Source organism: Aethalodelphis obliquidens, unplaced genomic scaffold (genome assembly GCF_003676395.1).
Source record: "Aethalodelphis obliquidens isolate GAN/ISIS:26980383/991018 unplaced genomic scaffold, ASM367639v1 scaffold20, whole genome shotgun sequence".
Lineage (NCBI taxonomy): Eukaryota > Metazoa > Chordata > Mammalia > Artiodactyla > Delphinidae > Aethalodelphis > Aethalodelphis obliquidens.
This window is the reverse complement of record NW_020837964.1, coordinates 666997-692784: the sequence shown is the minus strand read 5'-3', so window position 1 is coordinate 692784 and position 25788 is coordinate 666997. Positions and strand designations below refer to the sequence as shown.

At 55.6% G+C, this 25788-nt stretch overlaps 1 protein-coding gene across 17 annotated transcripts in view; it reads left to right on the top strand.

Annotated features, from left to right (window-relative positions):
* ACSF3 (acyl-CoA synthetase family member 3) overlaps positions 1-23328 on the top strand; it is a 59362-nt gene extending 36034 nt beyond the window's left edge. For 9 of the 17 annotated variants that reach the window (XM_027118950.1, XM_027118960.1, XM_027118947.1 and 6 more), the window contains 4 exons: positions 11609-11735; positions 19074-19208; positions 19648-19759; positions 22988-23328. In XM_027118950.1, coding sequence (XP_026974751.1) covers positions 11609-11735; positions 19074-19208; positions 19648-19759; positions 22988-23135 — 522 coding nt within the window. In that variant the 3' untranslated portion in view covers positions 23136-23328. Of the gene's footprint in view, positions 1-11306; positions 11464-11608; positions 11736-12393; positions 15896-18365; positions 18439-19073; positions 19209-19647; positions 19760-22011 lie in introns of those variants that run through there. The other 8 variants (XM_027118949.1, XM_027118952.1, XM_027118951.1 and 5 more) reach the window with 8 other exon arrangements.
* Positions 23329-25788: the final 2460 nt, after the last annotated feature.

Below are 25788 nucleotides of genomic sequence, written 5' to 3'. Positions count from 1 at the left end.
AAAAAAAAAAAAAAAAAAAAAATCAGTTACTTCGTGTGGCTGACGTGCAAGCTGCCGCCCTGGACAGTGGGCTGATGTGTGGGTGCCTGTGCTCCCCCCGCCACCCGCCTCTCCCGTGCTCCCTCTCGCCACTTCCCCTGTCGCTGCCATGGACCATGGATTGCTGCACGGACCGTGGAGGTGGGTATGGGGACAGGGGCCCTGTGGGGCCTGGGCACGCTCTGCCCTGCGATGAGTGGTGGGGCGCTGTCCCCACAAAGGCACTCACTTCAGACAAGCAGCTGACCGTCGTCAGCCGTGTGCTTCTGCCTCTTAGGGTGAGGTGGGTCCACTACCTCTTTTCCAAGGGCCTGGTAGGAGGTGGCAGGACCCTAAGTGAGGACTTTCACATGGGAAAGCGGGTCCAGTAGGCCCCCTGACGTGCCAGGTGAGCATCTGGAGCACTTAGCACCCTGTGCCGCTTGCCTGCCCCCAACTGTGCTTTTAATGTACCCCTGGAGCCACCCCGCCCCCTCTGTTGGCTTCATCCTCCGTGTTGTAAGGACCGGCTCCTGTCCTGGGGCTGGGCAGTGGGCAGTAAGCTACACAGCCCTCCCATCAGGATGCATTGGGAGCGGGGCCCACGGCCCAAGAGGCGCCAGGCCTTTGGGGACAGGCTCTGCCGTGTGTCCGGTTCTGCCCCTGCCCCGGTCCTGCCTCCTCACCTGGGCTCCCACACCTTCCGCCAGCTCAACTCCCCCTCCTTGGGGCTTGGGTCATGGTTCCACCGGGGACTTTACAGTAACTCCCGCCTCTGAGATGCTTTCAGATGAGGAAGCACGTGTTCTCACACCGGCAGCTCTTGGGCACGGCCCTGGCCGCCCAATGACAGAGTGGCCCTCGAACGAGGAGTACATGTGTCAGGTGTGGGTGCCCTGGGTCAAGACGTTCCTGTGCACCCGAACGGGGTCCCCTGTGAGGGCACCCAGACTTTTCACTGCAGGGTGGATGGCAGGTGTGGTCTGAAGCCACGCAGTCGCCGGGAGTCCGGGTTTTGGATGCGTGCCTTGCCCCCTGCACCCAAGCTGGGTCCCCAGAGTACGGGGACTGCCTGCCCAGTGCCATGGACGGGTAGTGTAACTCCACGTGGTTCTGAGGCATGGCGGCAGAAACCTGCAGCGCCCTGGCTCTGCCTGTGACCTGGTGATACGCAGGACGGATTTGAGTCGAAGGCAGCGTTTATGGTTACGCATTATTTTAGGTTGTTTGTTATTAGAACTTCGAATTGGTGGTTCACTTTCCCCCTCCCTGAAGAAATGAAAAAATGCCTTGTTTTTCTCTGGCATAAAGAAAATGGTGACGTGTCTTAGTTTCTTTATTTTAAAGATTTTTTTTTTGAAGTGGACCATTTTTTTAAGTCTTTATTGCATTTGTTACAGTATTGCTTCTGTTTTGGTTTTTTGGCTGTGAGGCATGTGGGATCTTAGCTCCCAGACCAGGGAACCCGCACCCCCTGTATTGGAAGGTGAAGTCCTAACCTCTGGACCTCCAGGGAAGTCCCATGTCTTAGTTTCTTGATACTTGCTTTCTGTAGACCAGAGACTCCCTGGCAGATCTGTACAAAAATTAGAATTGGGGGGTAGGTGTGTCTTTGTGGCATTGAACCCATGATGGGTGTATTAGGTGAACCTAGGAACACGCTCAGATGGAGTGTTGAGTGGGTGGTGCTGGGTAGGTGAGGGGTCTTGAGGGGATTCCGTTCAGAGAGTTGGTTTTGGTTCCAGAAGACCCTGACTCTATGCTCCGCGTGTCTGTGGCCACAGAGCCTGCATGCCAGCAGCTCCCGAGCTCGGGGGCTGGTCTGCGTGTCACGGGAAGGGGCAGAGCAGTGTCCGTGGACAGTGGTCATCCTTGTTTGCCAAATCCATGTCCCATCCGTGGTGAGGCACAGCCCAATTTCAGAGATGCTAAACGTGAAAAAGTGTTCTGTGGAGTTCAAAAGTTAGTATCTTGCATTTCATGCAACTTGCCTGGAAGAAGCTTGTGAATATCTTTTCTTACCATGTGAAATCAGGAATCTAGGACTCAGTGCTGGGGGTGGGCAGGAAGTCCGCTCTGACTGGATGAGCTCTGGTCCGCTTCTTGCCCACCATACAGGCCTGCTCGCCTGCGGTCAGCATGCACCTGGCTGTGGGTCCAGCATGATGGAGGAATAAAGGGAGGGTCCACAGACGACAGGAGCTGGAGTGAACGCAGCACAGGGTTGGGTGATCGTGTCTGTAAATTAACACACAGTAGGTATTGTTAGGACACAAGCACACAGTGATTTGAACAGGTGATGTGCAATACCCAGAATGCCTGCCCTGAGACAGAAGAGTGACTGTGATAAGAGGTCTCTGTAGGGCACCCAGTGCTGGGGAGTGCTGAGGAAGAGGACACAGGGATGTGTATTTCTAAGGTAGAATGGAACTCAGTTAGAACTGCCCTTTTCTCCCTTCAGTTCTGTCAGGGTTTTTGCTTCATATGTTTTGACGGTTTGTCCTTAGGTGTGTGAATAAAGTCTCTTTTCTCTGATATTAGTACAGCCACCCTGGTCTGTTTTGGTCAGTTGCTATTTGCAGGAATATCTTGATCCATCCTTTTACTTTCCATCCACCTGTGTCTCTGGATCTCAAGTGAGTTTCTTGTAGGAAGGCTATACAACTGACCCTTGAGCAACATGGGTTTGCACGGGTCCACTTATATGTGGGGTTTTTTTTCCAGTAAACATGCACTACAGTATTACACGATCCACAGTTGGTTGAATCCATGAATGTGGAACCACAGATACAGAGGGCTGACTGTAAAGTTATATGCAGATTTTCAACTGTGTGGTGCGTCTCTGCCCATAACCCCCACATTGCTCAAGGGTCTACTGTCGTTGGATCATGGATTTTTATCCATTCCACCAATCTGTCTTTAGACTGGAGAATTTAATCCATTTACGTTTAAAGTAATTACTGATAAGGATGGACTTACTTCTGCTATTTGTGTTCTATGTGCCATATAGCTTTTTTTGGTCCCTAATTTCCTGCATTTCTGTCTTCTTTCGTGTTTAGTTGATTTTTTTTTTTTTCGGTATGCGGGTCTCTCACTGTTGTGGCCTCTCCCGTTGCAGAGCACAGGCTCCGGACGTGCAGGCCCAGCGGCCATGGCGCACGGACCCAGCCACTCTGCGGCATGTGGGATCTTCCCGGACCGGGGCACGAACCCGCGTCCCCTGCATCGGCAGGCGGACTCTCAACCACTGTGCCACCAGGGAAGCCCTTAGTTGATTTTTTGTAGTGAAATGTTTAAATTCCTTTCTCATTTCCTTTTGTGTATTTTCTCCAGCTAATTTCTTTGTGGTTGCCACAAGGATTACATTTATCTTTCTAAAAATTTTAACACTAATTTGGATTTATACCAGCTTAACTTTAATAACATGCAAAAACTCTGCTCCTTTACAGTTGTGTCCTTACCCCTTTCAGCTGTTGATGTCACAAGATTACATCTTTATACATTCTGTGCCCTAAAACATAAGTTAATTCTTTTCAATGTATTAGTCTCCTAAATTATGTAGAAAACAAGATTTGGAGTTACAAACCAGAGTTTGTAATACTAGTTTTTACACATAATTTTTTTAATGTGTTAGTCTCCTAAATCATGTAGAAAACAATGTGTCATAGTAAGTGTATTTACTTCTGTTGAGATCTTTCTTTCTCCATACAACTTCGGTGTACTGACTAGGTGCTTTCTTTTAACCTGCAGGACTCAGTTGAGCATTTCTTGCAGGGCAGGTCTAGTGGTCACAGACTTCCTCAGCTTTTGTTTATCTGGAAATGCGTTAATTTCTCCCTCACTTTTGAAGAACATTTTTAGTGGATATCGGATTCTTTGTCAAATTTTTTTTCTTTTAGCACTTTGAATATATGGGTGCACTGCTTCTGGCTTCCAAAGTTCTGATGAGAAATCTGCTGACATAATCTTATTGAAGATCTGCGTCCGTGTTGCCCACCCTGGCTTCCACAGTCTGTCTGCAAGCTGCTCTAGGAATACATGCACAGCTGCCTGCGGGGGCGGGGGGAGCGGTAGCTGCTACAGAGCTAAGAGCTGAAAATGACCAAAATTAACCACAGTTTACCCTCCAAGCCTTCCCCTGGAAGTTGCAAGCCTTCAACAGACTCCAGCTTTCAAAAATAGTTACATCAGACAGATCCTGCCTGTGCAGTTGCTGTCCAGGTGGGAGCTGGATTCCTGGTGTTTCTTGCTCTGCCCACTTCCCCTCTGGTTACTTTCTTACTGTTGGGTTTCAAGAGTTCTTTGTCGGATATCTGATTTGCCAATATTTCCTCCTAGTTTGTGGCTTGTCTTTACATTGTCTTGTATTTCATAAAGCAGAAGTTTTTAATTTTCATGAGGTCTAATTTCTCTCTTTCTCTTACTTTTATGGATCACGCTTTTGGTGTTATCTCTAACTCCAGGTTACAGAGGTTTTCTCCCGGAAGTTTTATAGTCTTATGGCTTACATTTATATCTATTGTGCATTTTGGTGAATTTTTGCATTACATATGAAATTTAGTTGGAGCTTATTTTTTTCCATATCCAGTTGTTCAAATACCGTTTGCTGAAAAGACTACCCTTTCTTCTTTGCAATTTTGTCAAAAATCAATTTTACATGTTTCAGCAGGTTCATGTATAGATTGTATATTCTCCTCCACTGGTGTGTGTGTCTGTTCCTTTGCGACACCACAGCCTTGACTCCTGTGGCTTTATCGTGAGCCTCAGGACTGTTATTCTACCAACTTTATTCTTGTTCAGGGTTTTTTGTTTTTTGTTTTGGTTATTCTAGTTCTTTTGCTTGCTCATACCCATTTTAGAAATAGCTTGTCTGTATCTACAAAAAATCCTTTTGGGATCTTGGTCACAGTTGCATTAAACCTATAGATCAATTTGGGAAGAATTAACATCTTTACCTCGATGACTCTTTTCAATCCATGAACACGGTGCCCCTCTCCATTTACTTAGGTCTGCTTTGGCGGGGGGTGGGGGAGTGGATGTGTGAGGTTTTTAGCATGCTGCTCCTGAACATGTTCTGCTAGGTTTATACCTAAGTATTTCTTCTTTCCTCCATCTCTTTCTCCTCTTCTTCTTCTTTTTCAATGATTGTAAATATAGAATTTTTTGTTTCTAATTGTTTATCACTAGCGTATAGGAATACAGTTGATTCTAGTGTATTGCCTTTGTATCCTGTAGTAATCCTGGTAAATTTGTTTTTCAGTTTTAGGAGGATTTTTTTTTTAATTCCTTGAGATTTTCTATATACACAATTATTTTCTGCAAATAGAACAGATTTATTTATTCTTTTCCAATCTGTATGCCTTTTATTTCTTTTTCTTGCCTAATTGTCCTGAGTAGGATTTCCAGTGTGATTCCAAATAGGAATAGTGAGAGTGGATGTCCTTGTCCTATTTCCAATTTATGGGCAAAGACCAAATGTCTTTCACTATTAAGCATGACAGTAGCTATAGGCTTTTTGTAGATTCCATTCTATTTTTGATATGCCGAGAGTTTTTTTTTAATATATAAATTTATTTATTTATATTTTATTTTTGGCTGAGTTGGGTCTTTGTAGCTGTGCGCGGGCTCTCTCCAGTTGTGGCGAGCGGGGGCTACTCTTTGTTGCAGTGCACGGGCTTCTCATTGCGGTGGCTTCTCTTTTTGCGGAGCGCAGGCTCTAGGCATGCGGGCTTCAGTAGTTGTGGTGCATGGGCTCAGTAGTTGTGGCTCACGGGCAAAGAGCACAGGCTCAGTGGTTGTGGCACACTGGCTTAGTTGCTCCATCTGCGGCATGTGGGATCTTCCCGGACCAGGGCTCGAGCCTGTGTCCCCTGCATTGGCAGGCGGATTCTTAACCGCTGCACCAGCAGGGAAGTCCGAGAGTGTTTTTTATCATGAATGGACTTTGGATATTTTCACATGTCTTTTTTGCATTGATTGGGTTTTGTTCATTAGGCTGCTGGGACGGTGGGCGGCACGGACGATTTCCCTGTGATTCCAGGGCAGACCCCACGTGGCCGTGGGGGTCATCCTTTTTCTTCAGTACTGGATTTGCTTTACTAGCGTTTTGTCGAGGATCTTTGCGTCTCTGTTCATGAGGGATTTTGCTCTGTAGTTTTCTTGCAGATTCTTTCTGATTTGGGTATCGAGGTAATGTAAGCATCATAAAATTAGTTGGGAGGTATTCCCTCCTCTTTTACTTTCTGGAAGAGATTGTATATAATCGGTGTTATGTATTTTATAGAATTTCCACTGAAACCGTCTGAGCCTAGAGGTTTCTTCTTTTGGAAGGTTTTAACTATGAATTCAGTTTCTTTAATAGTTAAAGAACTATTCAGGTCATCTATTGCATCTTGGGTGAGTTTTGGTAGATTGTGGTTTTTGAGAAATTGAATACTTGATGCGCATAGAGTTTTTCACAGTATTATTCCCTTATTGACCTTTTAATGTCTGCATAGTCTGAAGTGATACACTTCCCACAACTCATGTTGATAAATTATGTCTTCTATTTATTTTTTCTTTGTTATTCTTGCTAGAAGATTATCCATTTTTAAAATCTTTTTTCAAAGAATTCACTTGAGGATTCATTGAATTTTCTCCATTATTTTTCTCTTTTCAATTTTTTTTCTTTTTTTAATTTTTGGCCACAACCGGCAGCATGTGGGATCTTAGCTCCCTGGCCAGGGACCGAACCTGCACCCCTGCATTGGAAGGCGGAGCCTTAACCACTGGACTTCCGGGGCTGTCCCTCTTTTCAATTTTTATTGGTTTCAGTTTTTATCTTAATTGTTTCTTCTCTTCTGCTTGCTTTTGGCTTCTTTTCTCTTTTTCTAGTTTCTTAAGGTAAAACTTTAGGTTATTGATTTGAGATTTTTTTCTTTTTTTCTAATATGTGCATTTAATGATATGAACTTCCCTCTAAACATTGCTTGAGCTTTACCCCTGAAATTTTGATATGTTGTGTTTTAATTTCATTCAGTTCAAAATATTTTCTAATTTTCTAATTTTCCTTAAGACTTCTTCTTGACTCATGGATAATTTAGAAGTGTGTTGTTCAATTTTTCTGTTATTGATTTCCAGTTTAATTCCACTACAGTCAGAAAACATACTTGATATTATTTCAATTTTTAAAAATTTGTTAAGCTGTGTTTTATGGCCCAGAATGTGGTCTTTCCTGGTGACTGTTCTAGTGCACTTGAACAGAGTGTGTATTCTGCTGGTTTTGGTTGGGGTGTAAATGTCAGTTAGATGAAGAAGGTTGATGGTAGTGTTCAGGTCTCTCAAAGCCATACTGGTTTTCTGACTACTAGTTCAAGCACCAAGTGAGGAGTGTTGAATTCTCCAGTTATAATTATCTGTCTATTTCTTCTATCAGTTTTTTTTAATACATTTATTTATTTAATTTTGGCTGCGTTGGGCCTCTGTTGCTGCGTGCAGGCTTGTCTCTAGCTGTGGCGAGCAGGAGCTACTCTTCATTGCGGTGCGCGGGCTTCTCATTGCGGTGGCTTCTCTTGTTGTGGAGCACGGGCTCTAGGCGCACGGTCTTCAGTAGTTGTGGCTCACAGGCTCTAGAGCGCAGGCTCAGTAGTTGTGGCGCACGGGCTTAGTTGCTCTGCGGCATGTGGGATCCTCCTGGACCCCAGCTCCAACCCGTGTCCCCTGCATTGGCAGGTGGATTCTTAACCACTGCACCACCAGGGAGGCCCCCTCCTATCAGTTTTTTGTTTCATGAATTTTGAAAATCTGTTGCTTGGTGAGCACACACTTATAATTACTATGCCTTCTTGGTGAATTGACTTTTATCATCATGTACTGCTGCTGCTAACATTCTGCTGTTAAGTTTATTTAGTTTGGTACTAATATAGCCACTTCCGTTTCTTTCGATCGATGTTTGTATGGTATATATTGTTCCATCCCTTTGCTTCTAACCTACCACGTAACTGTATTTGAAATGAGTTTCTTATAGACAGCACACAGTTGCATGATGTATGTTTTTTAATCTAATCTGAAGTTTGTCTTCTAATTGGCCAGTTTAGACCATGTGCATTTAATGTGACTATTGATATGTTTGAATTTAAGCCTCTCATTTGTTATTTGCTTACTGTTCTGTCCCTTGGTTTCTCATTGCTTGACTTCCCTCTAACTGCCCTCTTTGGGGTCAGTTTTTTAGTATTCCCTTTTAATTTATCTGTTGAGTTTTTGAACACATGTCTTCTAGTTTTTTAGTAGTTGTTCTAGGGACTACAAAATACATACTTCACTTTTTGAAATCTACTTAGACTCAACATTTTGACACTTCCAGAAAAACACAGAACTCCTACTACATGTACTGTCAAAGAAAAATTAATCATCACTCATGTTAAAGATGATGAGGTTGGCTTCCCCGGTGGCGCAGTGGTTGAGAGTCCGCCTGCCGATGCAGGGGACACGGGTTCGTGCCCCGGTCAGGGAGGATCCCGCATGCCGCGGAGCGGCTGGGCCCGTGAGCCATGGCCGCTGAGCCTGCGCGTCTGGAGCCTGTGCTCCGCAACGGGAGGGGCCACAGTGGTGAGAGGCCTGCGTACCGCAAAAAAAAAAAAGATGATGAGGCCGACTCAGGACCGTCACGATGGGTGTAGGAGCCACTGCAGTGGGATTTGCAGGAGGGGAGAGAGATTGAGCTCAACTTCAGATACAGCGTCGGCAAGTGTGGGTTCACAGCCAAGGAGCAGGTGGAGTCGTTGGATGGAAATTTGCAAAGAGGAAACATCAAGGGTCAGGGGGATTCTGGCTAAACCGACCTAACAGGATCTCTGAAAGCCTGGTGGTCAGACATCAACTGCGAGATGGTGGGGGATGAGGAACCTGGTCAGATATGAGGGTGAGCAGATATCAGGGTGGAGGGGGCCTCTTACTACACTGACTTAGCCAAGTTCTTGCTAAAACTGGATTTTTTTTAAAGGTTTTTTTTTCCTTTTGCTTGTCTTTATGGAAATGAGGTTAGTTTTTTTTTTTTTAACATCTTTATTGGGGTATAATTGTTTTACAATGGTGTGTTAGTTTCAGCTTTATAACAAAGTGAATCAGTTATACATATACATATGTTCCAATCTTTGTCACCACTCTGTGGGTCACTTTGCCCTCTCCCTTTTAGGTTGTTGTTGTCATACGTAACGTCTATGTATACGGTAAGCTCCATTAAACAATGTTACAATTTTTGCTTTCAATGGTCAAAATATTTTTAAAGTACTCATGACGAAAAGAATAGTCAGTTTTATTCAACCAGATATTTACCAGTTCTGTTGCTTTTCCTTTACTTCTGATCTTCCAGGTTCATTCGGGTGTCATTTCTGTTCTGACTGAAAACTCTGTAGTCATTTGTTTTAGGTCAGATCTGCTGACGACAAATTCTCTTCTTTCTTCATCTAAGAATGTCCTCACTTTATCTTCATTCCTGAAGGTTATTTTCACTGGATTTGGAATTCTGGGTTGACAGTTATTTCAACACTTAAAAAATATGTTATTCCACTTTTTTCTGGCCTCCATTGTTTCTGCTGAGAAGTCAGTAGTCGTTGGAATGCCTCTAAGTTATGCTCTGCTGTCAAGATTTTTGTCTTTCTTTTTAGTTTTCAGTGATTGGATTATGATGTGTCTGGGCTTGTCCTGCTTGGGGTTCATGGGGCTTCTTGAATCTGCACATTAATGTATTTCACCAAACTTGAAGAGTTTTAAGCCAAATTTTATCAACTATCTTTCTGCCCCTAGCTTCTCTTCTGGGAATCCAATAGTGTGACTGTTAGCCCTTATGGTGTTGGTGTAGGCTTCTGAGACTCTGTTCAATTTTTCCAATAGTTTTTTCTCTGTTGTTCAGATTGGGTAACTTCTATTGTTCTGTCTTCAAATTCTCAGATTCTTTGCTTTGTAATCTCCATTTTGCTCTTGAGCCCATCCAGCAAATTTTTCTTATTTCTGTTGTTGTGTTTTTCAGTTCTAACATTTCCATTTGGTTCTGCTCTGTGTCTTTTATTTCTCTGCTGAGACTTTATATTCCCGCTTATTTGCAGTGTTTTCTCCCTTACTTGTTGGAGCATATTGATGACATGTGCTTTCACGTCTTTCTCAGGCACATTGATGACATGCGCTTTCACGTCTTTCTCAGGCACTCCCAGCATCTGTGCCGTCTGGTGTTGTCCTGCACTGATGGCCTTTTTCCATAAGGGTGGACACTTGCTTGGCTTTCCATGTGCTGAGCAATTTTGTGTTGTGTCCTAGACATTTTGGACATCGTGTAATGAGACTCTGGACCTTGTTCAGTTCCAGTGGAGGGTGTTGGTATTCTTGTTTTACTATTATCTAGTTGACTTAAGCCTGCCAGTTCCAACCTGCCATCTCTGGGGCTGGTTTCCACGTCAGATTATTTTCACAGCCTTTGCCTTGCCGTGTATACCTGCCCGGCAGGTGTGCCACCCCATGGCCAGGCTGACCTTGGCAGTGGAGGAGATAAAGGATGGCAGTGGAAAAAATGGTGAAATACAAATAAAGCCTGCAGTTTAGTTGAACAAACAAACACCTCCTCTGAGCAGGCTGATGGCAGGAGCTCGGCTGGGCCCAGAACATGCAGCCCGGGCCCCTCGGTGACATCACTCCTGTGTGAGAACCAGGGTGATGAGTCGACAGCAAGGCTTGGGAACAGAGCTGCTGTGGGGCAGACTCTCCTCACCCTCTGCCTGCAGGGTTGGCCCCGGGGGCGTCCAGCTTGCCGTCCAGGCCTCAGACAAACAACTCAGACGATTTTACAGCACGTTTCAAAGGGCCTCTGATTTTTTTTAAAAGAGGGGGATATTCTTTCCCCAGGAAAGTTCATCCCAGGTGGGAGCTGATGAGCTGAACAGGCCTGTACGGCACTTGATCTCATGGGTCACAGTTAACTGTCAGCCAACTCTGTGAGCGCGGAGCCAGCGACGGTGCACCCGAGGGGCTCGCTGGGCCCCGCGGCGTGTGGTGCCGCCTCGCTGTATCCTTTCCTGGCATCACAGACATCGACTCCGTGTCCTCTAACACGCAGCCCCCTTCCCGCCCTCGCTGTGCTCCCAGCAGGGGAAACGCTGAGATCCCTGCTTCTTGACCACCTCGCTGTCCTAGGCGCCCGGCTCTCCCTCCTTAACGGGCTGCCCTGTGGGCTCCCTTCCTACCCCGAAGCTGCCGACCCCGAGCTTCTCCAGCAGCCATGGCAGGTGTGGGCAGCTTGCCCTCTCCTCCCGTGTCCGCAGTCGGTCCAAGAGTCACCCTGAAGACAGAGTTTCACGGGAGCGTGGCCTTTGGAGGTGGACAGTCAGGCAAATGGGGCCCAGCAGCGAGCTCTGGGGAAGCGAGGTGGACAGCCCCCCGGGCGGGGCAGGCGCGGAGGTGGCGGCCGGCGTGACCGAGGTGGGCACGGAAAGCTGCGTTTGCCGTCTTTCCCACCCAAGTGTCTAATTTCAGGAGAGCGTGTGGGCCTCGGGAGGGGCGGGGGCAGGTGGAGACGTGCCCTGGAGGGGCGAGCTCTGACGCCCACCTCTCTCTCCTGTTGCAGGTGACCCCAGGGTTTGAAGAGAAGGAGGGGGAGCTCCTGGTCAGGGGGCCCTCTGTGTTCCGGGAATACTGGGACAAGCCGGAGGAAACAAAAACCGCCTTCACCTCGGACGGCTGGTTCAAAACAGGTAGGAAGGAGGGTCCAGAGGGGACGGGAGGGTCACCCGGGTACCACCGCACCGGGACGTCCCCACAATCCTCCCTGGCGGGCAGAGATGGGGTGGGGTATACTTTGTGCTCCCGTCTTAAAGGCTGCACCTCCCACACTGCACCCCAGCCCCCCTGAGGCCTCTAGAAGGAAGGTCCTGAGGCCATGACCCGCAGGAGGGCTAGCAGCCCCCAGCCCTGTGGCCAGGCTCCCGTCCTGTCCCTTGGCCCAGCAGCCCTGCACGAGGTGGTCCCTCTGCCCCTCGTGGGTCAAGACTCTCCTTCCCGAGTGACCACTGCACTCCGCCTCCAAGACCCTCCTGGGCGCCCCGCCCGCCCCGCCGCCGCCACCCCCTGCTTTGTAACCCCGCCCCCGTTTTCATAGAAGGAGGTTGGTTTGCACTTTGGTTTGGGTCCCTCGTTACGTTACTCCCTGCCCTGTACTCTCTCGCCTGCTAGAGCAGCCGGTGGAGCCAGAGCCCAGGGTCTGTGCGTGGGCAGGCAGGCACCCACCCCCCAACCTCGGAGCCCTCTCACCGCACGCGCACCCGGGGCCCGCTCTGAGGAGCCCCACCCCTTCCGTCCACCCCGCCCCCCTCCTTGGTCCCAGCGGTCCCATCCATGTGGACGATTCGGCAGGTACTGGGTGTACTCACGGTTGCAGCTGCATTGATTCACTGCGTTTGTGTTCACACGACACACCGGAACAGCAGCTCGTGACAGCCAGAAGGTGGGGTTCTGGGCTTTCTCTTTTTCTTATTGCCTGTCTGTATTTCTAAAAGTTTTGTACTGAAAATGCATTATTTCATAATAATAATCTTAAAGCAGTATTTTCCAAAGGAAGGCCTATTCCCCCGTCCGTCATGTGCTGGCCTCATAATTAGAAACGCACCTCTTGCCAGGTCTTCTGTGGACCACAGAGCTGAAGAGAAACGCCGTGTGAGGGGGGCGGCCGTGACGGGGTGCCGGGCGCACCTGGGGGTGGGCAAGGAGGCGCGCAGTGGGTGTGTCCTTGGCCTGGTAACGCCTTGGGGAACTGCGGCCGGCCGATAGCACACGCGTGTCTTCTCCACGGGCTCAGGCCGCACGGGTTAGGAAGGGCAGAAATCACCTCCAATCTGCCGCCGTCGTGGGCCTGAGGTCACCAGGTGACAGAGCCGGCGGCCACGTGCAGACCCCCCGACGTCTCGGGGTGCTGGGGCTCCGCTGGGTGGGGCTTGAGGGGGAAGGGGCACATGAGGGGTTCTCCTGGGGGACCTCGGGGCTCCATTTCGGGCCCCCCAGAGCAGAGGCCTGTGCCAGGAGCCCTGGCCAGCGCCAGCAGAGGGCTCTGTGGTTGGGGCCCAGGAGCCCGGGCCACCTGTCCGTGCGGCACATTCACACACGCCCTGGCTTCCCTTTGTAAACTTCGCGTTCATACGGGCCAGCCTGGTGGCAGCCAACCACTATCATTGTCCTTTAAATGCAGTATTTAAGCAATACTACTTTTGAGCTAATCTTGCTTTTTTGTGGGTCCCTCCTGTAGCCCTCCGAGTGTCCTGACTTGGAAATCTGACTTCCTGGTGGCCATCCTGTTTCATTTTTAAATGCAGCTAAAGAGCTGCAACTTTTTTTTTTGAAGCACAGGAACCAAAGCCCTGTGGATTCTGCAGATAGCAGGGCTCGCTGAACACTGGGCCGGCAGCGCTGCGAAGTGCAGGGCAGTCAGCGGTAAAACATTTTAGTCCCTGGTCGTGATGAATATTTCAGTTGAAAGGAATAGCATGCATTAATTATCGTAAAGAGATGTCTTTAGGAGAAAATGATTTTGAAATTCAGTTTAATTTCATTGTAATGCGCAGCAAACAGGAAGGGAGTCTGTGTGTTTAATTGGCTCTCGGGGGTGAGGCCTGGAAGCCGCGTGCCTTTGTCACAGGCCATTAGCGATACAGGCTGCATAATGAGCGCGGCAATCAGCTCACAGCTGCTGCTCCTCCGGGGGAGAGCGTGATATTAAATAGAAATCAGGATGAATTAAACTTAACCCTTTCCCTGGCCAGCCCTTCCTGCCACACAGATTGTGGCCCGGGCTGGAGAGGGGCCGCACCCGGCCGGCTTCTCCTCAGAGGCCTCCTCCGTGTCTGGACGAGAGGAAAGAGGCCTCCCTCGGCCATGCCAGCCATGGCCACCCTCCCTGCCCTGCGTGAAGCCTGGTTTCCATCGCCGGGGAGCTCCTTGCCAGCCCCAGGGGTCCTGGCTGCAGCTCAGGCCGGAAACCAAAGTTCTCTATCCAGAAGCACCTCCGATGGCGACCCTGATCGTGTTCCACCTGCGCACGCCAGGCTGGGGAGAACCTTCCACACGCAATGGGCCCAGTGCCGGCCGGGGCAGGGAGATGGCAGTGCCGGGAGCCCCCCTCTGCCAGGGCTTTACCTTGACCCTGCGGATGGAGCTGAGAACACAGGGATGCAGGGACTGGGCTGAGCTGGGCTACAGCTCCTACCCTCTGGACATGGTAGAAAGACTGTGACTGAACACGAGGAAACAAATGGTAGCTCTGCCTTATTCTAAAGAAGATTTCCTTGCACCGTTTACTGTTAGGAAGTGACGTAGTAAACTGCACACACCTAACGACACGTCAACACAGTCATAGAAGAAATTTAGGTAACTGGGGAAAAGGTCTGTAAGGAAACCCTGCAGAACGTTAACGGGGCTATCTTGGTGCTGAGTTTACTCCCTTTTTTTCCTTCTCTAATGAGCACATGATGTTATCAGGGGAAAACATAAAAGGCTATTTATATAGCAGGAAACAAGAGAGCCCTGGGTGCACACGTGGCCGAGGTCTGCAGCCTTGGTGGAACGTGGAGTCCACCGAGAAGTCGGTGAGGGCCAACTGGGGCCGAGGGAGTGGGTCCCTTGAGCCCAGTAGCCCCAGTAGGAAAAACGAGCCACGGCCACGGGCAGATCAAGAGGAAGTGCAATTGGACATAAAAATACGGAAAACGTTTTACTTCCTGGTGGTGAAAGAGCAAGTATGGAAACAGTCTCCTTTCACCAAACTGGCAGAGATTCTCCCGTAGTTGACACTTGGTGCTGTGAGGCAGGTGCTTGGCACCCGCGGGCGGGTTGTGTGTCAGGAGGGCTCCTGGGAATCCGTTCAAAGGAAGCCGGGTGCGGGGGGTGCGTGCGATGTTTATACAGTGGGGAATCGGAGCCCGTTGCTCTGCGCTGGGCGTGTGGGCGCCTCGTGGTGCGTCCCGGCCGGGAGGGGCGTGAGCCTTCTGCAGCCATGACTCGAGTGGCCCTGGCCTGAGGGAGCCCCTGCTGGCGTGCGCCATGCGCGCGCGTGTGTGTGTGTGTGTGTGTGTGGCCGTCATGCAGGTTTGCACCGCCAGGCACAGACGCTAGCTGCTGTCTCTGTGATTGTCGTCTGTCCCTTTGTTTTCTCTCTGCCAGTGTTTCCTCAGTAAGCTTCGTTCCTTTACAAACACGGACGAGAAGTATAAAATCTTCCCAGTTGTCATGTGACGAAGGCCCCAGGGTGGACCCAGGCGTGAGCTCCGTCCTCTTGCCCAGCCGCTCACTCGGAGCCACGCTGAGCTCTGATGTGGTTCTCCAGAAAGCAGTGCTTTTATTTTGACCAACAATAGTTAGGAATCAGGCAGCGTGTTGAAAGGAGGGCGCCCAGGGCTTCGTGTTAGGGGTGTGACAGCACGTGTAGCTGGAGGTGGTCGACCCCTTCACGTCTGCTGACCGCGTACGACCAGAGCCCTGGGCAGGGCCCCCAGGTCCCCCAGGCCGTGTGGTGTGGTCAGGCTGCCGATCCCGCCGCCCCGCGGGGCTTGGGCTCTGTGTGGAGGCGCCCTGTGAACAGGAGGCTGGGGCTGTGTCGCGGGCCTGTCTGCTGCTCGTCCCTTTGTTCCCCAGCGGTCGTCAAGAGCTTTTCCTCCATGTTCTTCTGAAATGCCCGGCTTTGTTGGAGTTAAGTCTCTGAGCCACCCGGAGTGGCTTCTGTGCGGACGGCGTGTCTCCATCCTGCGCACTCCTGCTGGGCCTCTGCGCTGCCCTTTGTTTTCTGTTGTTGTTTGTTTTTCTGGGTTTGGTTTGTTTGTTTGGCTGCACCAGGTCTTAGTTGTGGTGCGCAGGATCTTCAGTTGCGGCATGTGGGGTCTAGTTCCCCAACCAGGGATCGAACCTGGGCCCCCTGCATTGGGGGCACAGAGTCGTAACTACCGGACTGCCAGGAAAGTCCCTACGCTGCCTTTTGGCCGCTGTGTCTACCCTGGTCGGCCTCAGACCTCTGGGCAGAAGATCTTTGTTTTTATCAAGGTCCCACGTGCGCAGCTGGAAGACTCCAGCGGTCTGTTTGGTTTGGGAAGAAGGACGCGTGGCCCTCGTACCCCAGCCGTGCCCATCTTGGCCACCTGGAGGCTGCCAGACGCCTGTGGACACACCGTTCAGGGTTGAGCCACGTGGGAGCCGCAGTGTTTCCCGAGGCGGGAGGGCTCATCTGTTCTGGCCTCCAGTCCTCCTGGGAGACCCCCCCCGTGCTTGCCACCCACGCCAGTGCACAGCTCCCACCGGCCTCCTTTCTCCTTGTCGGCCACGTTCCCCAGGAGCCTCCTGAGGCTGGGCGGGTGGGAGGTGAGCTCTGGAGAGCTCGTGTCTGCCAGCGTCTTCGTCCTGGCTGGGCCGGGTACAGGAGTCTGGGCTAGAAATTGTCTTTACCGCTGTCAGGCCTCCACGTGTGCTGCCGGCTGCAGCTGCGTTATTCCTGGCGCGTCGTGACCTTTCCCCTCTTGAGGTCCTAGAGAATCTTCCCTTTGCGCTGGGAGCCCTGAAGTCGACAGGCCATGCACCCCGGGGGCTCTGGAGACCACGTCTCGTAATTCCGGGGGTTGATGGCTGATTTTCTCCCCTCTCATGCCCAGCAGGGGTCCGGGGGCTGAGAGCAAGAAGAGGGGGTGGGGAGGCCCAGCCACCGCTGCTCAGGGCCCATGGGCTCCTGTGTTGCCATCCACCCTCCTCCGTCCGCAGAGAAAGACTGGCGGCCGTGCGCTGGGGGCCAGTGCCGCTGTTCCTCGCTCGGCCCGTCCTCGCCACCTCCCGCAGGGCGCCTGCCACCCTGGCCGTAACCCGCCTCACACAGCCTCCCTCCAGCCCGCGGGGTCTGTCCGCTTGCTTTCCAGCCGCCAGTTCCCTCACCATCACGCCCTCTCCTGTCTCCTGTGCGCGGCTTTGTGCCTTGAAAACGACAGTTGCTGTTGATTTTACTCCAAGAGGGAGAGAACCAAGCTGTGTGCTCAGGCTCCGCTCCGCTCTGGGAGGTTGTCGTGTCTTCGTCTTCCTTCTAGCGTCTTCCTTGGCCTCCTGCACAGCCACGTGTGAGGGGCACAGAGCCGCTGGGGCCTCCTCCCTCCGTCTCCACGGGGCCCCTCCTGGGTCTTCTGTGTCTCGAATATCCCTCTGCCCCGCCCCCTCACGAGGACGTGTGTGATCACACTGAGGCCACCGGGTAGTCCAGGGTGGTGTTGACATCTGTCGGCGACCCTGCCTGACGGTGGTCCCGGGAAGCAGCAGGGCTCTCCCGCGGGGCTTTTCCTCACTCAGCACACAGACCCCCAGGCCTCCCCCGGGACAGTGTCCGTGTGTCCTCAGCGCCATCCCTACCACTGCGGTGCCCGGCTTTTCTCAGAGAAGATCCTAATTCTCACTGCTCTTCATCAGGCTGGACGAGGGTCAGTGTAAGAGCTGGTGACAGGAGACAGTGCAAGGAAGCCTCTGGAACTGTGAGCTGGTGCGTGGGGAGGGGCACCTGGAGATGCCACAGAAGTGACGTCTGAGCAGAGGGACAGTGAAGGGGATCGGGCAGATGGAGAACCAGATGCCGCAGATGGGGTAGCGGGTGTGAGCACCCCTGGGGTGAAGGCCGTGGCTGGGGGCCCTGCGTAGGGCGTGTGGGTGCAGCCGTGGGGAGCTCTCACCCTGACTTAAGTTGGCGTCACACAGAGCAAAGAGGGTGCAGGCGACATGGCCAGAGGCCCCGAAGCCATGTCGGCCTTGGTATGGGCAATGGGGGCATCCCTGGCAGGACCAGGGCAGGGCAATGACCCCCACCCCCAACACTGCTGGGTCTCTGGCCGGCGGAGGCCTGGCTGGGCCATTGGGTGCATTTAAGGGGCTGGTGTCCAGTGGTTGGGAAGCCGTCGGGAGACCCAGTGGCTGTCCAGTGTGGAGGGGACATGGCTGGAGCCGGGGCCACACAGTAGGAGTGGGAGAGGGGCCCCGGTGGGCCTCATGGGATGGGGGCAGACTGCGTCCTGTCCCTGCGGCCCGCTTTTTACTCCACGCCTGCATCCTTGCCCGCCAGCCGGCCACCTGCTCCATCCCTCTGTCTGGAGACCACAGTGCCTCTCGTTCCTTCTGCTTCCCATCAGGCAGGAGGCCCCACACCTGCAGGAGCCCGGCTCCTGCTGCATCACAGCCCACCGCAGCCAGCCAGGCAGTGCCATCCGTCTTGTTTCCTAGGCTGGGGCGCCCCGCGTGGCAGGTCGCCAGGAGTGCGAGCTGACGGAGGGGCCTCCTGCGCTGGACGGTGTGATGTATCATGAAGTATTGATGAGTTATTCCAGCTACTCAGCCATGTGCAGCATGGGGTGTGTGAGAGCAGACGGTGAAGCATCAGCGCCGCTCTCAGAGTGCACGGTGGGGGCCCCACGTGCACAGGCTCACACGTCCGTGCACCCGTGTGTGTGCACCCTCACACTCAGCCCCACCCCCCAGACCGCAATGCCCTGTCTGGCGTGCGGCCCCGGCCCTCACTGAGCTCGCCGCCCCCCGCTCAGGTCTCTAGCGCCTCCTGAGGTGGGACCGCGTGGGTCCTTAGCTGGGCAGGGCTCCCGCCAGGACCACGTCCAGGAGAAGTGGGTGGGGAAGCCCCGGTGCTGAGCATGGCGGGTGGGGGGGTGGGGTCCCTCCCTCCTGCCAGACCCCCGTGTGACACTGCGTATGGCCCAGAGCCCTGTTGGGAAAGGGCCTGCTGTGGCCCTGCTGTGGCCAGGACCCCAGGGAGGCCCTGAAGCTCTTCTTTCCTGCCTCCGTGGTCCTGGGCTGTTTCATGGGGGTCCCGCCCGTCCCTGTGGGACGCCGCCACCTGCCTCGGGGCAGGGCCACGGAGGCGTCTGGCGTCGGCGTCACGCGAGGTCCCAGCCGTCCGCCTGCTGCTTGCTGCCTCGTCCCAGACGCGGGCCCACACGTGCCGGGGAGGGTGGCACTCATGCGTGTGCAGCGCCCACTGTGGCCGAGCCAGGTGCCTCCCACCGACCCGAGCCTCTCCCCAGGTGACACGGCCGTGTTCAAGGACGGCAACTACTGGATCCGCGGCCGCACGTCCGTGGACATCATCAAGAGTGGCGGCTACAAGGTCAGCGCCCTGGAGGTGGAGCGGCTCCTGCTGGCCCATCCCAGCATCACGGGTGAGCGGCCAGGTGCCCGGACCCTGACCTCTGGATGACACAGCTGCGCTCGGCCACCCGGGCTGTCTCGGGACCAGTCCAGATGTGTCTTCCTGTGTGTGTGTTGTTGACAAAACGGGGACCAGGTACCCATGAGGGGGCACAGCACCAGGGCCTGCCTCCCATCCCCTCCCCACCCCTCCCCACAGTCGGCCTGCTCCCCCGCCCCCCGCCTGGGTCCAGGCTGGCCAGGTGCAGGCCGGGACCCGTGCTCAGGAGTGGTGGCGTCCTGGGCCGTCCTGGTCCCTCAGAGACTCCGTATTCCCTGTCTCTGGCCACTAGGCGGGCTTCCCTGGGGCGGCGGGTCCCAGGTGTTTCCCGCAGGTGCCCGCTGCCCTGCAGCCTGCGGTGCTCGTCCTCTTGTGCTTCTGAGGTCCCCCACCCTCTTCTTTCTCCACAGACGTGGCTGTGATCGGAGTTCCAGATGTGACGTGGGGCCAGCGGGTCACCGCAGTGGTGACCCTTCGAGAGGGACACTCGCTGTCCCACAGGGAGCTCAAAGAGTGGGCCAGGTGAGGGCCGGGCGGGTGGGCGGGGTCTCGGGCTGGGGGCTGAGGGCCAGGTGACGTGGTCCTGTAGGAGCTGCGCTCCCCGCACCACACACACACGCGCACACACACATACGCGCACACGCACACACATACATGCACACACACACTCATACGCGCGTGCAAAGGGCCCCAGGGAAGCTGTGTCGTGACGATAGGAGCAGATGCAGGACCCCGACCCCTGACTCAGGTGTAAGCTTCCGAGGCCGGGTCAGAGGTGGACGGGGTCCCATGGTGAGTGAGTGCGTCCCCTCCTGGGTGTAGGAGGAGCCTTGTCAAAGAAGGTCCGTTCCCAGGAGCTGAGCTCAGAGCCATCCTGACGGGACCCCAGGGCGTGGGCTGAGCAGGTTCGGGGCGCCGCTGGGCCCGAAGCACGTGCTGAGCGCAGGGCATCACACGGGCCCCTGGGCGCCGCTGCTGGCCCCAGGCCAGAGCTCAGAAAGGAGCTGTGAGTTACATCCCCAAGGCCTTTATTTTAGATCCAAGAGGTCCCTCCTTCTGGTCCTCTCTCCCCACACCCCTACCCGACTTGCCTCCTCCTCTGCACTGAAGATATTTGTGGCTCAGCCACCGTGATTTCACAAACAGGAGGAATCCTTGTTTATCAGGGCAGCACAGCTGGGCGATTAGATTCCCCTGGATTTGCAAAATCACAGTGGGAACTTTGCAGTTTCACAAAGGCACGAAGAGGATTCTAGTCAGCTTTGCCGCTTTGGTTAAACAGTTGCTTTGTTAAAAGAAAGAACCTGCCATCCTGTGCTGAGAGCAGGTCTCCCGGCCTCAGACCTGCTCCTTCTCATGCCCGGGGCTCCGGTCGTCCCCTCACCGCAGGGGCCCGGCTGGGGCGGCGCTGCGCTGTGTGCTGAGGCTTTGGGTCCCTGGGGAGATGCTCCCAGCAGGGCGGGCCTGGGGCGGGTGGTCAGCCTGCAGCCTCCACGTGGCCGGTTCCCTGGGCTTTGTGTCCTCCCACGGGGCAGTCACTGGACAGTGACCCCGCGGCTGCCCACCCCCGGAGGGAGGGCAGGGACCTTCCTTTCAGAGCGCAGGGCCGGCTCCGCCCCCCTCATGGGGGGAGTGGGGGAGGGGCCTCACTCCGAGCTTTCCAGACGTTGGCTCAGCGAAGCTGCTCTTTCTTTCTGTGTCCTGTTCGTTGCCATTTGGGGGTCTTTTTTTAAAGGGTTTGTTTTTTTTTTAATAATGTCTTCCCTTTTGCTGCCATTTTTTTCATTTCTGAAGATTCTTGAATCTTACAAGACCCCCAAGCAAAGGTCTGTCCTACGTCCTCCTGCAGACCCTGCGCTGTGCTCCTAGCGGAGTTGGGGGAGGCTGGCACCCCCGCCCCAGCTCAGGCACCGCGACACTTGGAGGGGCCGGCGTGGCCTCTGGGCTCGTTGGCCCAGCACCACGTTCCCGGTCTGGGACGTGGCCCGCCCACCAAACTGTCCAGTTGCAGTGGCCCACGTGGGGCTTACACCCCGGGGATAATTCAGAAATCCGGTGTCCAGATGGCGCAGGCGCTGCCGTCCGATCAGACCGTGGAGGGGAGATGCTGCTGGGCCCCCGGGCCACCTCCCTTCCCCACGGGGCTGAGCGGTGGGGCTGAGGCCGCCGCTGCCCACGGGGCTTTTCCCACAGGGAAGCTGGCTCTGTAACAAACCACTCAGCCCTGCTGTGCTCCTGCCCAGGGCCTCAGTTGGCCTGGGAGCTGCTCTGACAGTTTCCTATGAGACCAGTTGCTAAGCTGACGCCCCTCGTAGGAGAACAGGGTTTGTTCTCAGAATCCGCGGGTCTGCAGGCTTTAGAGTGCATCCCTCTACGTCCTCAGCTTCTGCTTCTTCGTGGTGGCTGTGAGTTAGGCTTCCGGCTGTGTGTCCTGCCTTTGCTGTGACTCCACCCCGCCTGTGCGCTGTCGTCCTACCTTTTATGTCGTTACAAGCCCCACTTTTTGTTCAAACGGTTATCTCTTAAGGAGGATTCACGAATAAGGAAGATGACACGTATCCTGTCTGGCACTCTCCCCCCATGGCAGCCCCTCCCACCACAGACCCTCAAGTGTGGGGAGTGGGTCAGCTGCTGGGGACCCCAAGCTCCTGTGTCTGAAGCCTTTAACTTCATCTTCATCCTTGAAGGAGACCTTCTCCGGGTTTGGGCTTCTAGACAGACGGGGTTTCCTTTTTCTTCATGCTCCACTCCCGCCTCACCTACTCTTCACGCAGGGCCTGCATCCTTGCGGCTGCCCCTTGACCCTCTCCACGCTGGTGGGCGGAGAGGAGGTGGGTGCCGCCTGGGAGGCGGTGCTGTGCCGCGGGGGGCGGGGAGCGGGTGTCCCTGGGGGAACCTCCGTGACCTTTGGCCCGGGGCAGGCGATTTGCGCCAGGGCTGCCCCGAGGTAACAGCGTTTCTCTCCATCTGTGGGCAGGTGGATGTAGGCACCAGCTACTGAGGCCAAGGGATGGGGTTCCTCTGCCCGCCCTCGCCGGCCCCTTGCTGCACACGTCCCGAGTGGCCAAGGCTGTCCCTACTCCTGCGGGCCCCGAGCAGACTTCGCGGTGCTGCTGTCCAGAGCCCCACTGCCCGATGCCCCGCTGTCTGCGTCACTGGCGGCAGCCACAGAGCGTGGAGCCTTTGTGCGCCAGGAGGCCACGATGGGTGGCCCCTCTCCCCACCACCCCAGGCAGCATCCTGTGCACCTACTGGTTCCGTATTGAAGGGCCCCACGTGCGGCCCTCAAGCAAGGAGCAGGCAGCTCTGCTCAGGAGAAGCCTGGGCGTGGTGTGCAGAGCTGCCTGGGGCTGGGCCCGCCACGTGGCCGTTCACAGGAGGGAGCATTGTCTAACGGTGCTCCTCTTGGGGTGCGGCTGCAGGCCAGCTGCTGGACCCAGATGGCTCTGGGGTGGGAGGGTGGCTCCGGCTGGCGTGTGTGGTCATAGCACCCAGGGGTCTGTGAGGTGCCCACCCACCTCCCCCAGCTGTCCGGCCAGGGCTGCAGTGAATGGGCCGCGAGGTAGGACCAGTTCTTTCCAGCTCAGGGGCTCCGGGGCGGGGTCTCGGGAGGCCTGGCCCTGGGTGAGGTTCACCCTCTCCCCCAGTGGGCAGAGGGGCGTCTCCATGCCCAGGACCAGGCCCCGACCCGCTGCGGAGGCGCCACCCGCGCCCGTGGCTCCTGCCCTCAGGCCTGGCCTGTCTCTGCAGTGGTGTCCTGGCCCCGTACGCGGTGCCCTCGGAACTCCTGCTGGTGGAGGAGATCCCGCGGAACCAGATGGGGAAGGTCAACAAGCCAGACCTTGTCCGGCAGCTCTACCCGCGCGACTGGGCTGCCCCCGAGACCGGGCGCCAGTGAGCCGGCTTCCCGCCTGGCCACGCCTACCCGGAAGGAAACCGCCTCGTGCCCTCTGTCCCGGCCTCGTGGCCACGGCACACCGCACAGCTCCATGTGCTCTGCAGTCCCCGCCTCCCAGGTCCCCGCGGGTCTGGAGGTGTCACGGGGGAAGCAGGTCTCCCTGGAAACTCAATAAAGGCTCCACAGAGAAGCAGACACCTGTCCTGCGCTCCTTCCCAGGGCCTGCGTGGTCCCCGCCCACGGCACAGGGAGGGCCCGGTCTGCACGCGTGTGCACGGTGCACAGGGCGGGTGTCTCTCTGGTGGACACAGACGATGGTCCTGGGCGTCCAGGGGAGGGCGTTTCCCACCACACGAGCACCTTGCTGGGGTGTCCGGTACCCGTAGCCCTGGCAGAGGCTCTCTAGGCCTTCAGGGCCAAAGACGCAGCTCATGTGACCAGAGGACCCTTGGCCCCCAGAGGGGGCCTCCTGGACCAGGGGTCGGCACACTCTGGGACGGGCCAGGGGGCCAGTATTGGGCTCTGGGGCCAGTGTTCCTTGTCGAGGCCGCAGCCCGGGCCCCACAGACCCCACTCCCCTCCCCTGTGCTGCTCCCTCCACGACACCCCCTGCCCCCTTTGGTCTTTGGTTGTCTCCCTCTCCTTCCCAGACCCCCCCCACCTGCCCCTGCTGCCCGGCCCCCAGGCTCCCTGCCCTCCCCGGGCAAGGGCAGAGGCGCCCTTGGAGGCCCAGGTGTCGTGGGGAGGATGGGCGGAAGCCAGGACAGAGCCGAGGACCTGGTGGGCAGCACGTGGGGGCCAGGGCTGCTCCCCCACCCTGTGCGCATGGCCTGTGACTCCGCGAGGCCGGCCCTGGGCACGGCGTTTGCTCGGAGGAACGTCCACCCCAGCGCCCTCCTGCCCGAGCCCTGGACACGCACTGGTCACCCGCCTGTGCAGCAGGCCAGACTTCCGGGCTTGGCGCTGGCCCGCAGCCCAGTACTCTCAGGGCAGCACCGGACACTGTGGCTCCTGCTGTCCTCGTGTCCTGGGACCTGGGGACCACGAGCTCCTGGGAAGAATCAGTTCCCACGTCCCCAGATCTTTACTTCATCCCACTGGTTTGACTCTGTCTGTCTTGATACTGAAAATGTGATTCCTGAAAACGTTCACGCCTTCATCTGCCTTCTGCTATCGTCTGTACAAAATACTTTCCGAAGAATAATGGTCATCTTTGACCGAGAACAAGACTGGCCTGGGACGCTGACAGGCTCTTAGACCACGTCCCTCAGGATGCAGAACGTGGCCTGGCCCCTGCCCAACCTGCCTCCTCGGCGCCCTCGGGCCAGGTTCATCCTCTGCCGCTCCTCACGTGGGTCCAGCCCAGCCTGGCGGGGGCCCTGGCCTGGCCCTGGAGACAGACAGAGCCCCACTTGCTAAGCCAGCATGGCTTAAGGTCCCGAGGCTTTGGGAAAGTTCCCGGGGCTGGAAATGCCTCAGCCTGGCGGCTCCGTGTTGCCCTGCACTCGACTCCCAAACCAAAGCCGGGGGCGGGCACCCTGGGCTCTGTCAAACCCGCAGTGCTTGGATCTCGCTTGGAGGGCCTCCTGGGCACAGCGGGAGTGGACATGTTGAGAGGCAGCGGGAAGATAAGGGTGCCTGGCAGGGGCTGCTCCTCGGACGCCGCTCCCTCGGGGGCAGGGGGAAGGCCCGCGGTGGAGGGTCCGCACCTGCCACGTCCCTCCCTCCGGACATAAACCTGCCGGGTGTTCAAGGCTCTGCTGCCGTCTGCCTGCATTTATTCACCAGAGCTCAGCATCCGCGTAAGATGCGCAGAGGGCCCGCTGAGGAGAGCCCGGGGGTCGGGTGGGCTTGAAACGGCCACAGAAATGTCAGGGCTGACACCGCGACACCTCAGGGCCCAGGCGCCCCCTGCGCCACCCCCCGCCCCGCCCCCCGTTCTGTGACGTGAGGCTGCTGCCCCCTCAGGGCTCCGCCCGAGGACGGAGGCCTGAGCTCCCCGTGGCAGCCAAGGTGGGCAGCTGCCCGCTGGACAATGTGCTGTGAGGGGGCGGAGCCCAGGGAGGGCGTGGCGAGGAGGAGGGGGGAGCCCAGGCCCCACGAGCGACGACAGCCCATGTCGGGGAGGCCCGGACCAGTGTCCCCGGACAGAGAGCCCACCCCAGGGCTGGTCGGGAGCGTGGACGCCACAACAGCAGGGCTGTCCCAAGGGAGCCGGGCCTGCCTCTGCCGGTGCCTGAGGTCCCCCAGACGCCCTCGGATGCTGGGACCACCCGTGAGGCCCCCAGAGTTGTCCACGTCCTGGCCCCCTACGCAGGCCCAGCGTCACCCCCGTGGAGAGGGGCAGGAGTGCAGTAACGCGCAGCCCTTAGCACGCGGCCATTGCTGCGCGCCTAGTTACTAGGCAACGGTTACCGCGAGACCGCTGACGCGGGCTGTTCAGAGCGGTGGGTAGCGGTCCCGCTAGGCCGGCGGTCGGCGGGGCGGTGGGCCTCCGGTGCAGAGCGAGGTAAGACGCGGATGGCGGCCTTCTCTCCGGGGCTCTCCAGACCCTCCGGCCTCGGGCTGGCGGCTGGCGGGTGAGCTGCGGGCCTGGGCACAGGCTGGGGGTATGCCCTGCAGGGCTCCGCAGCCCTCGCCAAGGCCGCCCACT